Here is a 17,239-nt window from a genome sequence, read left to right as displayed (position 1 = left end):
ATTTTGTTTTATTTAAGGCGAAGGGACAGAAGAACGAAAAAATAAACATAGAAAGTGAAAAAAAGCTGCATATCTACCATTTTCTTGGGCAGAGGAACAAAGATGTGATATATAAAAAGGGAAAAGTTAAAAAAAAGCTGCATATCTACCTTTTTCTTGGACAGAGGAACAAAGATGTGAAATATAAAAAGGGAAAAAGTTAAAAAGAGCTGCATATCTACCATTTTCTTGGTCAGAGGAACAAAGATGTGATATATAAAAAGGGAAAAAGATTAAAAAAAGCTGCATATCTACCATTTTCTTGGGCAGAGGAACAAATGTGAAATATAAAAAGGGAAAATGTGGAAAAATAACAGCCTATCTAGCTATGTCAAGACGAACAAATACGTATAAAATTAAATAAAAACTAAGCTACATAACCTATTTTTGGACAGAGGGACAAATAAATAAAACATATAAAGTGAACAAGTGGAAAGGTAACTACATATCTATCTATTTTTTAACTGGGTAAGAGAAAAGGAAGATACTGAGCTAAATAGAAGACAGCGGAGAGTCTTTCTGGTTCCCTCTTCCAACACTTGGCACCCATACTGAGGAAGCTGAATTGATTGATCTCGAGATTAGCGGCGAGCTCCTTGTCTTGAATGCTTGGCTTACAATATCCCTCATTCGGGGAAGCCGGCAGTAGCTTTAACCCTGTCTTCTCTCTCTCTCTCTCTCTCTCTCTCTCTCTCTCTCTCTCTCTCTCTCTCTCTCTCTCTCTCTCAGCGTCTTTATTTGGATGTTGTTGAGAGAGAGAGAGAGAGAGAGGGTGGGGCCGCTTAAGAAATGTAGTAGGCTAACACATTTTCACTGTTTTCTGATTTTCGTTATAAACAGAAAACATCATCCTTTGAAAAAATAAATATATAAATGACTGAGTTAATTAAAAAAATGTAATGTTATTGGAGACAGTGGAATATCTCTTCTATTGGCAAATCGTGTTACACTTCCCAAGCGAATGTGGAAGATGTTTCTGCTCTCTGATGCCGTGACTTGTAAATATAAATGTGGTGTAGCCTAGCTGTAACCCTTTATCGTTACTCCTGTGGAACGTATCATCACAGCAGCACTGGTATTACTTTAAGTTCAACGTGTTTTGGTGGCCTTCCAAAGAGACTATGTTGAGCCCTGTCAGACATTATTCGAGTAATTTATCGGTGGAAGCAGAGATTATTGTTGTCCCACACACACCACTACGACAGCCTGAACACCTGAACAGCCTTGACCTGCAGCACACTCCAAGTAAGGTTTAACCCGGTAGCAGCGGCGGGCCAAATTTGTGGCTTTACCGTGTAGCAGCGACGGGCCAATTTTTTGTCATGATAAAGACTCCCCAAAATAGATTATGCATAAACTGATCACAAATGCGTTGATATTTGTTATATAATGGTGTGTGTGAGTGATGATTTTTCCGCATTAATTCTCAAAGAGGGGCCTTTAATTAAGAAACATGATCCCCGCAGCTACCGAGTTAACAGTGCTCTTGTAAGAAAAAATGTATCACATCTCAATACTAACAAGATAGATTTGCACGAACTCCCAATATTTTGTTTCATTTGCTGCTTGGTTCATACTACGAGGATTAATTAATGACACAAAGTACATACTCGGTTATAACATTTTGGAAAGTGAGTTAAATAGCCTATGTTCTCACCAACAAGCGTGCGGCTCCGCGGCCAACAGGAGGGCGGTGAGCAGGCCGTAGAGGTAGGAGTGGTTGTTCCAGGTGGCCTTGTCCAGCAGCAGCAGGTACCAGTAGCCCAGCAGGAACACGCCGCAGCTCGCCCGCCACCGCCACCCGGCCGCCATGCCCGCCGCGCCTGCACGAAGTGGGGGAATATAATCTTTATCGGCGTCGCAGTTGTTTTCTTGGCTTACCCATGCATGGTAGACATGACATTGTTTAATAACATTTATTAGCCCTGACGAACCCTATAACATGACATTATAAACAGTCAGCTTTTTTTTTTTTTCTTTTTTTACGTCTTGGCCTGTGGCGCCGGTAGGCCTTCATAGTAGTGCCTGATGGTCGGCCCCGGCCCGTTGTGGCGCAGGCAAGTGTTTATAGTGGCGCCATCTTTACTTTTCAGCATTTTCCATTTTAGACCCCTAGTTGCATAATATGAATTGTTGGGGGGGTGTTGGATGGTCATGCGACGCCGATCTAGCACTCAGCTGAGAGAGAGAGAGAGAGAGAGAGAGAGAGAGAGAGAGAGAGAGAGAGAGAGAGAGAGAGAGCTGCAGCACCCTCGTAATCCCCGTCACCAAGCTGCGCCACCCACCGAGGAGCAGCGAGGCGTAGAGGAACAGCATCCCGGGCAGGGGCAGCGGGGCGAGGGCGGGCAGCAGGGGGAAGCGGCAGGCGTCAGGGTCCCCCCAGCGTACGTCCGCCTCGCCCATGCCCCGCTCCTGCAGCACATCCAGCACCATCAGCACGCCTGCACCACCACGCCGCCGTCACCAGCACCACAGCCACGGGAAGAGACGCGGATGAAGGGAATTGATGGTGATACTACTACTACTACTGCTGCTACTACTATTACTACTACTACTACTACTACTCAGGGCCGTTGTTAGGACTCAAGATTTTAACTTCAATTTATTTTTTTTAGTTGCGAATCTTTTCATATATTAAAAGCACTGTGCTATTCGGTCCCTCGGCGTGAATGAGACGGAAATGCAATACTTCTCATTAGCTGAAAACAATAATGATAAAATACTACTACTACTACTACTGATGATGATGATGATGATTGAAAATAATATTGATAAAGCAACAGCAGCACACATAGAATACCACCGACACTCAACAAGACAGGTAAATGTAACAGCATCAGTCACCTACCAAACATTATCCTGACGGCGGCCAGGGAGGCGGGGTCGCAGGGGCGGTGTAAGTACTTGGCAGCCGCCTCTACAGCCCCGGCTCCACTCCTCGCCATCCGTCTCGCAGCACCTCCCACCATACTCTTCAGCTTTGCTCCTTGTTCTTGAGGCTTCATACCTTCCGCTGAGCTTGATGGTTTTGGTGAGAGGCACGGCTCGCTCCTAGGTCCTGTTGTATCTACTGTAGGGCTCTGGGTAACCTCCAAAGACAAATCTCCTACTTCCATTCGGTTAATCAGCTTCGTTGAATTACTCGGGTCTTCTATGGGAATGTGTTGCTCTTCAGTATGGCTCTGCTTTTCGGAAGAAGGGCGATCATCCTTTTCGCCTTGTGGTTCCTCAAGGAGCTCGTGTGCAGGCGTCTCGTGTCCAGACATCAGTATCTCATCTGAGTGACCTTGTGGTTCTACGCTTATCTCTGAAATTTTCCGAGTAGCTCTGTAGATCCTTTTCAGCCACTTGTAGCCCTTCTAAGTGACTCTGGCTCTTTCTTTGTCACTAGTGTTCCTTTCAAGTGGATTAGCAGGCTTGCAGGTGTAAGTGACTTTTTCAGGTGCCCTCGTCGCTCAGTGGAGGGTCGTGGCTTCTTCAGGTGACTCCCCGACTCTGTGGAGAGACCCAGACACTAGTAAGATGGGAGTGTTTTTTTTTTTATCGTCATCCGTGGCTCTTCCAACGGCTCGCACATCCATGCCTGGCGTTTACTGGCTGTGTTTATGAAGAGAAAAAAGGATATGACATAATTATAAAAGCCAGAAAAAAAACTTAATATGCACCCCGAATTATACATGCATACATACATACATACATACGTAAATACATACATTTATACATGGATGCAAATATGCTTAAACAGGACCCCCCAAAAAGCATATGTGGAGTGGAATAGGCTTAGCAGTCATGTGGTGAGTGCCAATACAATTGTCACATTCAAAAATAGACTAGATAAATTCATGGACAGCGATATTAGGTGGGGTTAGATACACGGGAGCTTAGGGTCAAAGGAGCTGCCTCGTACAGGCCTACCGGCCTCTTGCAGACTCCTGCGTTCTTATGTTCTTATGTTCTTATAAAGAGATTATAAGAGCACAGTCGGGGCATCGGAGGTACACCGAACAACATCTAGCCTCCTTATACCTGATTTGTTTTTTTTATACCGTATTTGTGCTCACCACATGACACCTATGGCTGTTACACTCGGCTACTGGTCTGTACGCAAACCATTTCTTGCCAATTTTTTTTTTTTTTTTTTTTTTTTTTTTTTACGTCAACGCCTATAGCGCCGGTAGGGTTGCTTGAGGGGTCTGGATGGTATTCGTCCCCAGCCCGTCATGGCGCAGGCAAGTGTTTATAGTGGCGCCATCTTCTCTTGGCCCATGCTGCCCCCCGGAACTCGTTCTTGATTCACTTGGACGGTTTTTTCTAGAGTTCGGGTTGATGGGTGGTCTTCAGGACAGCATGTGGGTAGTTTTAAGCCGCTCGGCGGTGACTGAAAAATCCGAGGTGGTAGCGTGGGGATTCGAGCTCGCGTCGTCCATCACGCGGTGAATGTGGGCCCAGCACGCTACCACTCAGCCACCGCCTACCTTACTTTATTTATTATTATTTATAGTATTTATTAAATCTGACTTTACCTTAATCGAATCCATTACTTTATATTAGTCCCACCCTGTTCTCATACTACAAGAACCTTACTAACATGAACATTGTCAAAGCTCTTCATCCACTAACGAAACTTTAATCAAGTCACCACACACTCTCCGCCTTTCAGAAGACTGCAAATTTTGACGCTTATTAGTTATATTCTTGTGGGGTGAGTTCCTCAGCCATTGAGCCATTTTTATCGTTCTCCTCTGTACAAATCTGAACCAAATATGTTAATACGCTTTCCACATTATGGGGACCTCAGCTTCTCAGCATAATTGAAATGAAGTTTTGATAGTCTTTTTATTTTTATTTTACCTATGGCGCCAATAGGCTTTCTTGGCGGGGCCTGGTGGTCGCCCCAACCTGTCATAATGCAGACAAGTGTTTATGGTGACGCCATTTTTTTGGGCTCATGTTGTTATACGGTGGGATACGTGTTGTACAAAGTGCAACACTATTTCTGATATTGCCAGCTCGAAAGAGAGAGAGAGAGAGAGAGAGAGAGAGAGAGAGAGAGAGAGAGAGAGAGAGAGAGAGAGAGAGAGAGAGAGAGAGAGAGTTTGGTAAGGGGAGCAGAGCTGATCTGGCATAATGTACCTTTGTTCAGTCATTCAACACAGCACACGTTGTTTAGTACAGCTTCTACATCGTGCATTCTTTTGCATCTATAGTTGATTATTGCTATATTATTTATATGTTGCTCTTGATGATGTTCCCTCTTTTTCTAGGGTGCCTTCTACCTTTGTTCTTCCTCATTTTCTTCTCCCCTTCGCCCTTACGTCTCAATCAATTCTGAGGCGTTGCCATAGAAACGGGAAGAAACGTGTGTGTGTGTGTGTGTGTGTGTGTGTGTGTGTGTGTGTGAGAGAGAGAGAGAGAGAGAGAGAGAGAGAGAGAGAGAGAGAGAGAGAGAGAGAGAGAGAGAGAGGAAACAAACAAACAAACAAACAAACAAACAAAACTCTCTCTCTCTCTCTCTCTCTCTCTCTCTCTCTCTCTCTCTCTCAGCCGGGACTCTGCTTCTCACATGTGCCTCGCCAAAGCTTCGTTCCTCCGTCCCTGCTCATCCATCCTGACCAGTCCCTCCTTGGATTACTGTCACACCTTGCCGGATAGAGTTAATGGACGTCCAACGGAGAGCAAAATTTTCAGTCACTTCGTCTCCGTTCGCGTGCATTTCTTGTCCATTTCTCGTTCGGCGGATGCGTTCCTTGTCAAGCGAAGTCCGTTCAATCCGGCGGAAAGTTTTGAGCATACACCGCTTGTTTTCCTACGCATGCCATCACAGGAGCGAAGGGTTTCAGTAATCTTTCTTACCTGTCCCTCCCTTAAGAAGATCTAATTTCTAAATCTTATAAAGGCTGAGATGCGAGTTGATTTACACGCTGCAGTGCCAATGAATGGTTCCCGGATGTTTTGCTGATGGACGTCTCCCCGGCAGACGATTCACCGAAGAACATATCGTCGAACGTTCGTTTTGACGACTCAGACTTTTTTTTGCCGAATGGACTTATCATCGACGGGCTTTTCGACAGACTGAATTTCGTGAAGGAATAACTCAGTGAAAATAAAACGATATATATGATTTTTTTCAGTTTAAACAAAAAAGAAGTGCAAATTATTGATGAGTAATTAAACTTCGATCAGAAACTGTTTCGAAGAGAGAGGATGATTTGATGAAACGGGTGTGAGCAACTGTTCTCCCCTTTTGGCGTAAGATTATTACTGCGTAAGTCCCTTTAGAGTCCGTGCATCCCTGATAAGTACCTATGTAGTGCCTTGTCGAGTTCATTGTATTTATCTTACCCAAAACCAAAACTATAATATTCAATTATAAAAAAAAGTCGTCGAAAAGTCCTACAATAATAAAGTTTATGAAGTGGCGTGTATATCTATCTATCTATCTATCTTTCTATCTATCTGTCTATTCATCAATCTATCAATATAATCTTATTATTTATTGGAAATTATTGTTTCTATATTCTTCATACCGTACAATGAAATATTTCATTTTCCAATTGGTGTGAAGTATTATTTCTTTTATATTAAGTGAAGAAAAATATAACTGCATATTATTCATTATTCACACAAGCAGCTTATCAACTAAGCAAAACATTTATTACTGTAACTTTCCTAGGTCACAATTAGTAACTGAGAACTGCCTATTATAGCTGAGATCATGAATGGTGTCTGCAGCTCTGCATTGCATGAAACTACTATTATTTCAATTTCGACTCGATGACTTTCCTTTTTTTTTTACTATCACTATATATATATATATATATATATATATATATATATACATATATATATATATATATATAGATATATATTTATATATATATATATGTGTATATATATATATATATATATATATATATATATATATATATATATATATATATATACGTACATACATACGTACATACATACACATATACATACATAAAGCACGATTCTCAAGTAGCGTGACTAACACGATATTCATCCGAGCATATATTGCGGAAGCAGCAGATTGAAATGAATGAACTTTGGTGAGAAACCGAAATACGCGACCGGAAGCAGAATAGCACGGCCAATATGATACACATATTGAATAGCTCGAATTTAAATAGGACGACCATTTGTTTTCACCAAACGCTAGCAATATCCAAGAATATATATATATATATATATATATATATATATATATATATATATATATATATATATATATATATATATGTATATATATATATATTATGAGTACTCACCAGCAGCAGGATGCAGCTAGCTGTATGTGCCGTGCCCGCGTCGCACACAGACTCACAGGACACGTTCAACAGGTCGCCACCCGTGTGCCGGGGCTCCTCTCCCGCGCCGTGCTTTTTGTCTCCCCCTCTCCCCCCACCAACTTTTTTCAGCATTCATATCCCTTCTCGTCCTCCTCCTTAGAATTACTTCTTATTTTCTCTTTCCCTTAATATAACATAGGGTGGTATGTATGCATGTATGTATGTATGTATGTATGTAGGTAGGTAGAGAGAGAGAGAGAGAGAGAGAGAGAGAGAGAGAGAGAGAGAGAGAGAGAGAGAGAGAGAGAGAATCCCTGAAACAAGCTTCTCAGACGTCCATAAGCTCCCTTGCCGCACCTGAGGCTTACTTGGGACATGGGAGGAATATGGAGACCACCAACCTGCTGGAGGAGGAGGAGGAGGAAGAGGAATAGAGGAATGATGAAGAAAAGGAAGAGCAGGAAAAGGAGGAGGAGAAGGAGAAGGAGGAGGAGGAAGAGGAGGAGCAAGAAGTAGGAGGAAACATGGAAACATGGACGACCAGGCAGCAGAAAAATTATAATCCATTCAATCTCACCAAGATCTTGGCAGATCCCATCAACATCAATACGCGATTTGAGAAATACCTTACCTGATGTGGTAATATCAGGCACAGGAAAGTTAGTCTGAATTCTGACTGAGAATGCAAAATGGTCAGAATTACCTATGGGAGGAACTACATCAACTTGAACCACACGAGGGGCATGTGTCAGCACGAGATCAAGACGGTTCCCCGAGACGTGAGTGGGGACTTTTACAAGCTGATCACAGCCAGTGAGATTAGCGAAATCTAGCGCAGCTTTGCCAGCTTGATCAGTGGGAGACAATGACAACAGCCATTCTTTGAGATGGATTCTTTGTGCCGACTCTGGGCCAAGACAACCCAGCGACTTCTGCATTTGACAAGTCGGCTCCCACGCTCCAAGAATTTTTTGGCGTCTTGGTATCGGCTACCATGACTGCCGACTGTCTGGGACATTCGGCCAACTAGTTGGCAGAATGTCTGCGGCATGCTGCCAACTAGTCGCAAGACGAGTCTCAACGGTCAATTTTTGAAATGGCGCCAGATCTATGACAACCACGAATCTGCCGACCGATTGGCCGCCAGTCGCAGACGGTCTTTACGACAGTCTTCCAGATTGTCTGTCAACTGGTTGGCCGACTACCTGGCCGCAAGGCATTTATGTTCTCTCGTTTATCAATAGATAAGACAACGAGAAAGATCAGCTACATTTTTATTAGCCGTGTCACTTATTGTACTGAAGTGTACTAACTATTACAAGTCTCAGAGAAACACAGGTAATTTACGATAATTGAAAGAATATTTCATGTTTTTTGAGGCACAATAACCTATTCGCTGGCGACACCCGCTGGCTGGCAACTCTGAATATACTCAATTCACGTAAAATACTACAAATTGTGTGTCTGAAAGTGAATTGTTCATGCAAATTTGTCATGCGATACCTGGGAGCAAGCTGTGTACCTACCGTAGGACAATTCATACGTACATTGCAGCTGAACTTTAGCATCGCCAGCCGAGAGACAGCGGGTCGTAACATACGGTAGTGTGAGACTCCTCACACTGTGGGTCATAAGTCCTCCTACAGTCCTACAGTCGCGGTGCCAGTTCAGGCCCTCCCCTGTGCTTCGATCCTCTTGTCTATTGAATCTTTTTTTTCCAGAACTCATACAGAACCCGTTTCACTTCTTTGTCAATGTGATCTTCAAATAGCAGTTCAGCAGTCCTTCTTTGTCAATGTGATCTTCAAATAGCAGTTCAGCAGTCCTTCTTTGTCAATGTGATCTTCAAATAGCAGTTCAGCAGTCAAGTTATCTTTGTATGGTTGTTGGAACAGATCGAGCTTGACATTTTCTCCCCTTATGTATAAAGAAGACAAGAAAGAATAATGTAGCCTACGTGCCGTGCTGGTGTCCCGTACGTGATTCAATCCTGACTACGTAGACGCAAAGCTGATTGATTGATTGATAGTTTATTGTTGCAAGTAAACAACAAAGGAGAAGGGAGGAGCATGCCATCCCAACCCCCAGGCAGTACAGAGTGTGATTATACAACTAAGGTCGGTATTATAAGACACTTTTGCTTCTCACATCAATTATTTCTAAAGGTCAAAGAGGGGGTCAGTCGGGTTCTAATGAGTGTTTCTTGAGGTTCACGGTACAGAAGAAGGGTCGCAATACCACCAGGGTCATAAAACTACTCCTGGAAATGCCCACAACTCCTACGAAAGCCTTGTCAAATATGTGTTCTTGGGCGGCGAAATGTTTTGTGATACGACCCTTTAAGCATACATGTGTAAGCAGCACCAAAAAGATACAATGGTAAGCTTAACTTGGGGTTACGAGGATTATACTTATCACCTGAGAAGAAACGAAAATATAACTAATTTCATTTTTTCTCTTGATATATATATATATATATATATATATATATATATATATATATATATATATATATATATATATATATATATATATATATATATATATATATATATATATATATGACCATAACTGAAAATTGGAGGGAGACTAGACTAACGTTTGGGCTACTTACCTAAATCATGATGACTAGACAAATTAACACAAACAGAAGTACAAACTGCCGAAACAAAAAGGTTAAAGCACTCAAATTATATGATATTAAACCTTTTCTCTGTCAAAGGTGAAAATGTGAATAGGAATGACTGACAGCGAGAAGGGTTGTTTGCGGGTGTTGTAGGAATTAGCTCGCAATGCAAAATAGCTCGCAGAGGGTTCAACTAGCTTACTTTTCCTAATATCACTCATCGCTACTGTTTACTTACTCTTTTCGGGCTCCAATACATGGCACAAACATCAGAGATACTTTTAATACAGAGAAAGCTTTATAACAAACGAACAGGGCATATTTTAGAAAGAATTACCCCACGTTAATGTTCACTCAGTTCTTACTTGTTTGGTCTGTTGGTCTAGTGTGTTGTTTTCTTGCGGGCAGTATCGACCATCACAAAGATCACAAGTGGACAAACTAGAACAAAAACAGGGAAATTAATATGTTTTCCATCGGTGTATTCCTCAATGCGCATGCGTAGTAGATATCAGAGCGACTTATTTCTGCGAGGAGATATTTCTCGCATCACGGGCAGCGGCGGGGAGCTGGTCAGGCGTACTGTCTTCACCTCCCTCAAGGTAGGACGCCCTCTATTCTTTTCACATTGTATTTTCTCTCTGGTTTCCATACATTTAAGTTCTGTATGCGTAGTATCTTGTGTAGAACAGTTTTCAATACATTGCAACAAGGAGGCCAGCGGGGCTAACCTCACCAGCAAGCAATATTTTTTTTTGTCACGTACGAACTGCTGTGCGTCCCCCTGACAGACGCTGCACACTTCCGCTTAAGCTTATGACATGACTCGACAAGGGCCCATGGATGATTTCGCAACCCCTGGTGAGGCGGCCTGGCAGGGGTGGGCTGGCCAAAGCCTTGTTGATGGGCGGTCACGGGACACAGGCTCGTGGGGAGGGCTGGGTGGACACAGGCTCGTGGGGAGGGCTGGGTGGACACAGGCTCGTGGGGAGGGCTGGGTGGACACAGGCTCGTGGGGAGGGCTGGGTGGACACAGGCAGGTGGGGAGGGCTGGGTGGACACAGGCAGGTGGGGAGGGCTGGGTGGACACAGGCAGGTGGGGAGGGGTGGGTGGACACAGGCTGGTGGGGAGGGCTGGGTGGACACAGGCTCGTGGGGAGGGCTGGGTGGACACAGGCTCGTGGGGAGGGCTGGGTGGACACAGGCTCGTGGGGAGGGCTGGGTGGACACAGGCAGGTGGGGAGGGCTGGGTGGACACAGGCTCGTGGGGTAATACTAATTCAGGAGATGTGGGCTCTCGAATTTCCAGGCACAAACTATTTTTTTCTAGGTAAAATGTGGTGCTTTTTCAAGTGGAGATAGTCTTTTTTTCCGGAAACTATTAGGAAAGGGGCTATTTCAATTTTCTTGATCAAGTCACAATCCTAATATTTCCGGAAAAAAACCATCTCCACATGAAAAAAACACCACAAATTACCCAGAAAAAAATAGTTTGTGCCTAACCTAACCTATCCTAACCTAACCTAACCTATCCTAACCTAACCTATCCTAACCTAACCTAACCTATCCTAACCTAACCTAACCTATCCTAACCTAACCTATCCTAACCTAACCTAACCTAACCTAACCTAACCTATCCTAACTACTTACGTACTGCTTAACGGCAAACCAGCCCGAGGCCGTGGCACTGCTTCTGCGACAATCAGTCATGTGCGGTATGTGATAAAGGGAGGGTGTATGTCTCTCGGGGTCCAGGAATATTTTTTTTTTTATGTATTTATTTTTTATATTTTTTATGGTTTCCGGAAGTGAACAGGGTCTACACTATATACTGATACAGAAATAATGCAGAAAACGTGAGTATTAACGGCGGTAGAGAGAGCCCATACCTCCTGAATATTATCCCTGGGTGGACACAGGCAGGTGGGGAGGGCTGGGTGGACACAGGCTCGTGGGGAGGGCTGGGTGGACACAGGCTCGTGGGGAGGGCTGGGTGGACACAGGCTGGTGGGGAGGGCTGGGTTGACACAGGCTCGTGGGGAGGGCTGGGTGGACACCGGAAGTTGGGGAGGGCTGGGTGGACACAAGCTGGTGGGGAGGGCTGGGTGGACACAGGCTCGTGGGGAGGGCTGGGTGGACACAGGCAGGTGGGGAGGGCTGGGTGGACACAGGCTGGTGGGGAGGGCTGGGTGGACACAGGCTCGTGGGGAGGGCTGGGTGGACACAGGCTGGTGGGGAGGGCTGGGTGGACACAGGCTCGTGGGGAGGGCTGGGTGACACCGGCTGGGGGGGAGGGCGGGGTGGACACAGGCAGGTGGGGAGGGCTGGGTGGACACAGGCTGGGTGGACACAGGGGTGGGGGAGGGCTGGGTGGACACAGGTCGTGGGGAGGGCTGGGTGGACACAGGGTCGTGGGGAGGGCTGGGTGGACACAGGCTCGTGGGGAGGGCTGGGTGGACACAGGGTCGTGGGGAGGGCTGGGTGGACACAGGGTCATGGGGAGGGCTGGGTGGACACAGGGTCGTGGGGAGGGCTGGGTGGACACAGGGTCGTGGGGAGGGCTGGGTGGACACAGGGTCGTGGGGAGGGCTGGGTGGACACAGGGCCGTGGGGAGGATAGGGTGGACACAGGGTCGTGGGGAGTGCTGGGTGGACACAGGGTCGTGGGGGGGGCTGGGTGGACACAGTCTCGTGGGTAGGGCTGGGTGGACACAGGCTGGTGGGGAGGGCTGGGTGGACACAGGGTCGTGGGGAGGGCTGGGTGGACACAGGCTTGTGGGGAGGGCTGGGTGGACACAGGGTCGTGAGGAGGGCTGAGTGGACACAGGCTCGTGGGGAGGGCTGGGTGGACACAGGGTCGTGGGGAGGGCTGGGTGGACACAGGCTGGTGGGGAGGGCTGGGTGGACACAGGGTCTTGGGGAGGGCTGGGTGGACAAAGGCTGGTGGGGAGGGCTGGGTGGACACAGGGTCATGGGGAGGGCTGAGTGGACACAGGCTGGTGGGGAGGGCTGGGTGGACACAGGCAGGTGGGGAGGGCTGGGTGGACACAGGCTGGTGGGGAGGGCTGGGTAGACACAAGCTCGTGGGGAGGGCTGGGTGGACACAGGCTCGTGGGGAGGGCTGGGTGGACACAGGCTGGTGGGGAGGGATGGGTGGACACAAGCTCGTGGGGAGGGCTGGGTGGACACAGGCTCGTGGGGAGGGCTGGGTGGACACAGGCTGGTGGGGAGGGCTGGGTGGACACAGGCTCGTGGGGAGGGCTGGGTGGACACAGGCTGGTGGGGAGGGCTGGGTGGACACAGGCTGGTGGGGAGGGCTGGGTGGACACAGGCTGGTGGGGAGGGCTGGGTGGACACAAGCTCGTGGGGAGGGCTGGGTGGACACAAGCTCGTGGGGCTGGGTGGACACAAGCTCGTGGGGAGGGCTGGGTGGACACAGGCTGGTGGGGAGGCTGGGTGGACACAGGCTCGTGGGGAGGGCTGGGTGGACACAGGCTCGTGGGGAGGGCTGGGTGGACACAGGCTGGTGGGGAGGGCTGGGTGGACACAGGCTGGTGGGGAGGGCTGGGTGGACACAGCTTGTGGGGAGGGCTGGGTGGACACAGGCTGTGGGGAGGGCTGGGTGGACACAGGCTGGTGGGGAGGGCTGGGTGGACACAAGCTGGTGGGGAGGGCTGGGTGGACACAAGCCTGGGGGGCTGGGTGGACACAAGCCCGTGGGGAGGGCTGGGTGGACACAAGCTCGTGGGGAGGGCTGGGTGGACACAGGGTCATGGGGAGGGCTGGGTGGACACAAGCTCGTGGGGAGGGCTGGGTGGACACAGGCTCGTGGGGAGGGCTGGGTGGACACAAGCTCGTGGGGAGGGCTGGGTGGACACAAGCTCGTTGGGAGGGCTGGGTGGACACAAGCTCGTGGGGAGGGCTGGGTGGACACAGGCTCGTGGGGAGGGCTGGGTGGACACAAGCTCGTGGGGAGGGCTGGGTGGACACAGGCTCGTGGGGAGGGCTGGGTGGACACAGGCTCGTGGGGAGGGCTGGGTGGACAGGCCGTGGGGAGGGCTGGGTGGACACAGGCTCGTGGGGAGGGCTGGGTAGACACAGGCTGGTGGGGAGGGCTGGGTGGACACAGGCCTGTGGGGAGGGCTGGGTGGACACAGGCTGGTGGGAGGGCTGGGTGGACACAGGCTCGTGGGGAGGGCTGGGTGGACACAGGCTGTGGGGAGGGCTGGGTGGACACAGGCTCGTGGGGAGGGCTGGGTGGACACAGGCTGGTGGGGAGGGCTGGGTGGACACAGGCTCGTGGGGAGGGCTGGGTGGACACAGGCTGGTGGGGAGGGCTGGGTGGACACAGGCTCGTGGGGAGGGCTGGGTGGACACAGGGTGGTGGGGAGGGCTGGGTTGACACAGGCTGGTGGGAGGGCTGGGTGGACACAGGCTGGTGGGGAGGGCTGGGTGGACACAGGCTCGTGGGGAGGGCTGGGTGGACACAGGCTCGTGGGGAGGGCTGGGTGGACACAAGCTCGTGGGGAGGGCTGGGTGGACACAGGCTGGTGGGGAGGGCTGGGTGGACACAGGCAGGTGGGGAGGGCTGGGTGGACACTGGCTGTGGGGGCGGGGTGGGTGGACACAGGCAGGTGGGGAGGGCTGGGTGGACACAGGCTGTGGGGAGGGCTGGGTGGACACAGGGTCATGGGGAGGGCTGGGTGGACACAAGCCTGGGGAGGGCGGGGGGGACACAGGCTCGGGGGGAGGGCTGGGTGGACACAAGCTTGTGGGGAGGGCTGGGTGGACACAAGGCTGGTGGGGAGGGCTGGGTGGACACAAGCTCGTGGGGAGGGCTGGGTGGACACAGGCTCGTGGGGAGGGCTGGGTGGACACAGGGTCATGGGGAGGGCTGGGGGGACACAGGCTGGTGGGGAGGGCTGGGTGGACACAGGCATGAGGGGAGGGCAGGGTGGACACAGGCTCGTGGGGAGGGCTGGGTGGACACAGGGTCGTGGGGAGGGCTGGGTGGACACAGGCAGGTGGGGAGGGCTGGGTGGACACAGGCTCTTGGGGAGGGCTGGGTGGACACAGGCTCGTGGGGAGGGCTGGGTGGACACAGGCTCGTGGGAAGGGCTGGGTGGACACAGGCAGGTGGGGAGGGCTGGGTGGACACAGGCAGGTGGGGAGGGCTGGGTGGACACAAGCTCGTGGGGAGGGCTGGGTGGACACAAGCTCGTGGGGAGGGCTGGGTGGACACAGGCTCGTGTGGAGGGCTGGGTGGACACAGGCCTGGTGGGTAGGGGTGGGTGGAAACAGGCTGGTGGGGAGGGCTGGGTGGACACAGGCCTGTGGGGAGGGCTGGGTGGACACAGGCTCGTGGGGAGGGCTGGGTGGACACAGGCTGTGGGGAGGGCTGGGTGGACAAGCCTGTGGGGAGGGCTGGGTGGACACAGGCTCGTGGGGAGGGCTGGGTGGACACAAGCTCGTGGGGAGGGCTGGGTGGACACAAGCTCGTGGGGAGGGCTGGGTGGACACAAGCTCGTGGGGAGGGCTGGGTGGACACAAGCTCGTGGGGAGGGCTGGGTGGACACAGGCTCGTGGGGAGGGCTGGGTGGACACAGGCTCGTGGGGAGGGCTGGGTGGACACAGGCTCGTGGGGAGGGCTGGGTGGACACAGGCTCGTGGGGAGGGCTGGGTGGACACAGGCTCGTGGGAAGGGCTGGGTCGACACAGGCTCGTGGGAAGGGCTGGGTGGACACAGGCTCGTGGGGAGGGCTGGGTGGACACAGGCTCATGGGAAGGGCTGAGGCTGCAAATCCCATTTATTGTGTTGTTTTCCATTTACTGTTTTTTTTTTTTAAACAATAGGTAATTCTTAAGTAATTCTTTCACTATAATTATTTTAATAACACACCAAAACAAAAAAAATGTATGGAATTATAGTATCAGCATTAAATTTTGGGAGGTTACCCTCTCCCCCCAAAAAATATATATACCGTATATATTATATAAATGGGTATGTATTAACTCATAGTTTAGTGCCCCTTCACTATGGCCGGGCCAAAACAGCGCTCTGTGCCGTATCCGGGATCACCGCGCGAGCCAAATTTCAAATGTTGCTATTGAATATTACAAGTTTCCAGCCATAAACTCAACATAATCATCATGTATTATATATGAAAACATGCAGAATTAAATGGTGCACATAAAGAAACATAAATTAGTTGATAATTTTGAGATGTAAGCATAAATATAGAGATAAAATAACCCATATATTGGCTAAAGCGAGCTAGGACGCAGTATGCGCGTCCTCGGATATGGTACGGGGCACGCAAGGACGCAGTATACACGTCCTCGTGTTGAAGGGGTTAACCCTTTTGCACACTTTCATGCCAGTGGTGTGTATGCCAGTGTGGTGTTATTTAGGGCCCAAGTGCACTTTCACGCCAATTGTGTGAATGAGAACGAACACGTTATTTTGAAATATATATACAGTCGTCCCTCAAATAGTACGGTTCCGGTTTTATACGGATTGTCATGTAAGGATTTTTTTACGATTTTTAAATTTCCCGCTCGTCGCACTAAGTAGCCATGGCGTGAGTGGCAACACAGTTTTACCAAAACCCCTGCTGAAAGCAATCCAAAGCGTTTGAGATAGGTGTTCACCTTGCAGAAGAATTCAGATTTAGGAGAAGTTACGTTTCGGGATGAGTTACGTTGCGGTAGGGAGAGCATACCACGTGAATGAGAGCAGTGCATGTTTGCTTTATCTATCATAGTGTAAAATAAATTTTTGCCGCAGTAAATGCCAGTGCTCCAAGAGTGCTGCAGGAGTAAAGATAAAGGCCATCCTTTTACTAAGCCTCGTCATTGCAATGGTAACGGCGTCTCACTCACAGCAAAATGGGGTACGCTGATCTTCCTGATGCAATGGAATCACTTATGTGTTTGTTTTGGGCCGCCATATTTGTTGATGACGTCATCACAGCATAGAGGTGTTCCTCCTCTCAAAGCCGGGAGCGAAGCGGACGTGCCAAGTTGGCAACTCGTGCTGCCGCGTCATGCGTTTGAGAGCACTCGGAACGTTCCAAGAGTCCCTATTCCCTATCTCAAACGCAGCCCAGGAGTGTTTCTAGGGGGGGCACTAATTTTATGCGGAATTTTGAATAGTGAAATGTAGCCGACTTTGAATCTCTTGAGAAACTAGTGGTTGGGTGACCTTGTTCACACGGGCTGAGGGGAGATTCACAGAGATATGCGTGCTTGTATAAATAACATA

The 17,239-nt window shown here is 49.2% G+C and overlaps 2 protein-coding genes across 4 annotated transcripts in view; one reads left to right on the top strand and one right to left on the bottom strand.

The window, feature by feature from the left end:
- The window catches only part of LOC126981087 (vitamin K-dependent gamma-carboxylase-like), a 31,482-nt gene extending 24,001 nt beyond the window's left edge, over positions 1-7,481 (bottom strand). For both annotated transcript variants that reach the window (XR_007733733.1, XM_050831779.1), the window contains exons 1-4: positions 7,329-7,481; positions 2,888-3,534; positions 2,325-2,480; positions 1,697-1,862 (exon numbers count right to left, since the gene is read on the bottom strand). Coding sequence is in view for 1 of the 2 variants with exons in the window: in XM_050831779.1 (XP_050687736.1) it covers positions 1,697-1,862; positions 2,325-2,480; positions 2,888-3,305 (740 nt within the window). In the remaining variant the exon portion in view is untranslated. The remainder of the gene's footprint in view (positions 1-1,696; positions 1,863-2,324; positions 2,481-2,887; positions 3,535-7,328) is intronic.
- Positions 7,482-10,376: 2,895 nt separating this feature from the next.
- LOC126981080 (bifunctional peptidase and arginyl-hydroxylase JMJD5-like) overlaps positions 10,377-17,239 on the top strand; it is a 60,199-nt gene continuing 53,336 nt past the window's right edge. The window contains exon 1 of one of the 2 annotated variants that reach the window (XM_050831765.1): positions 10,377-10,577. The gene's annotated coding sequence lies outside the window, so the exon portion shown is untranslated. The remainder of the gene's footprint in view (positions 10,578-17,239) is intronic. The other variant, XM_050831767.1, reaches the window with a different exon arrangement.

The sequence above is a fragment of the Eriocheir sinensis genome, chromosome 46, assembly GCF_024679095.1.
Source record: "Eriocheir sinensis breed Jianghai 21 chromosome 46, ASM2467909v1, whole genome shotgun sequence".
Taxonomy (NCBI): domain Eukaryota; kingdom Metazoa; phylum Arthropoda; class Malacostraca; order Decapoda; family Varunidae; genus Eriocheir; species Eriocheir sinensis.
This window is presented reverse-complemented; position numbering and strand designations above follow the sequence as displayed.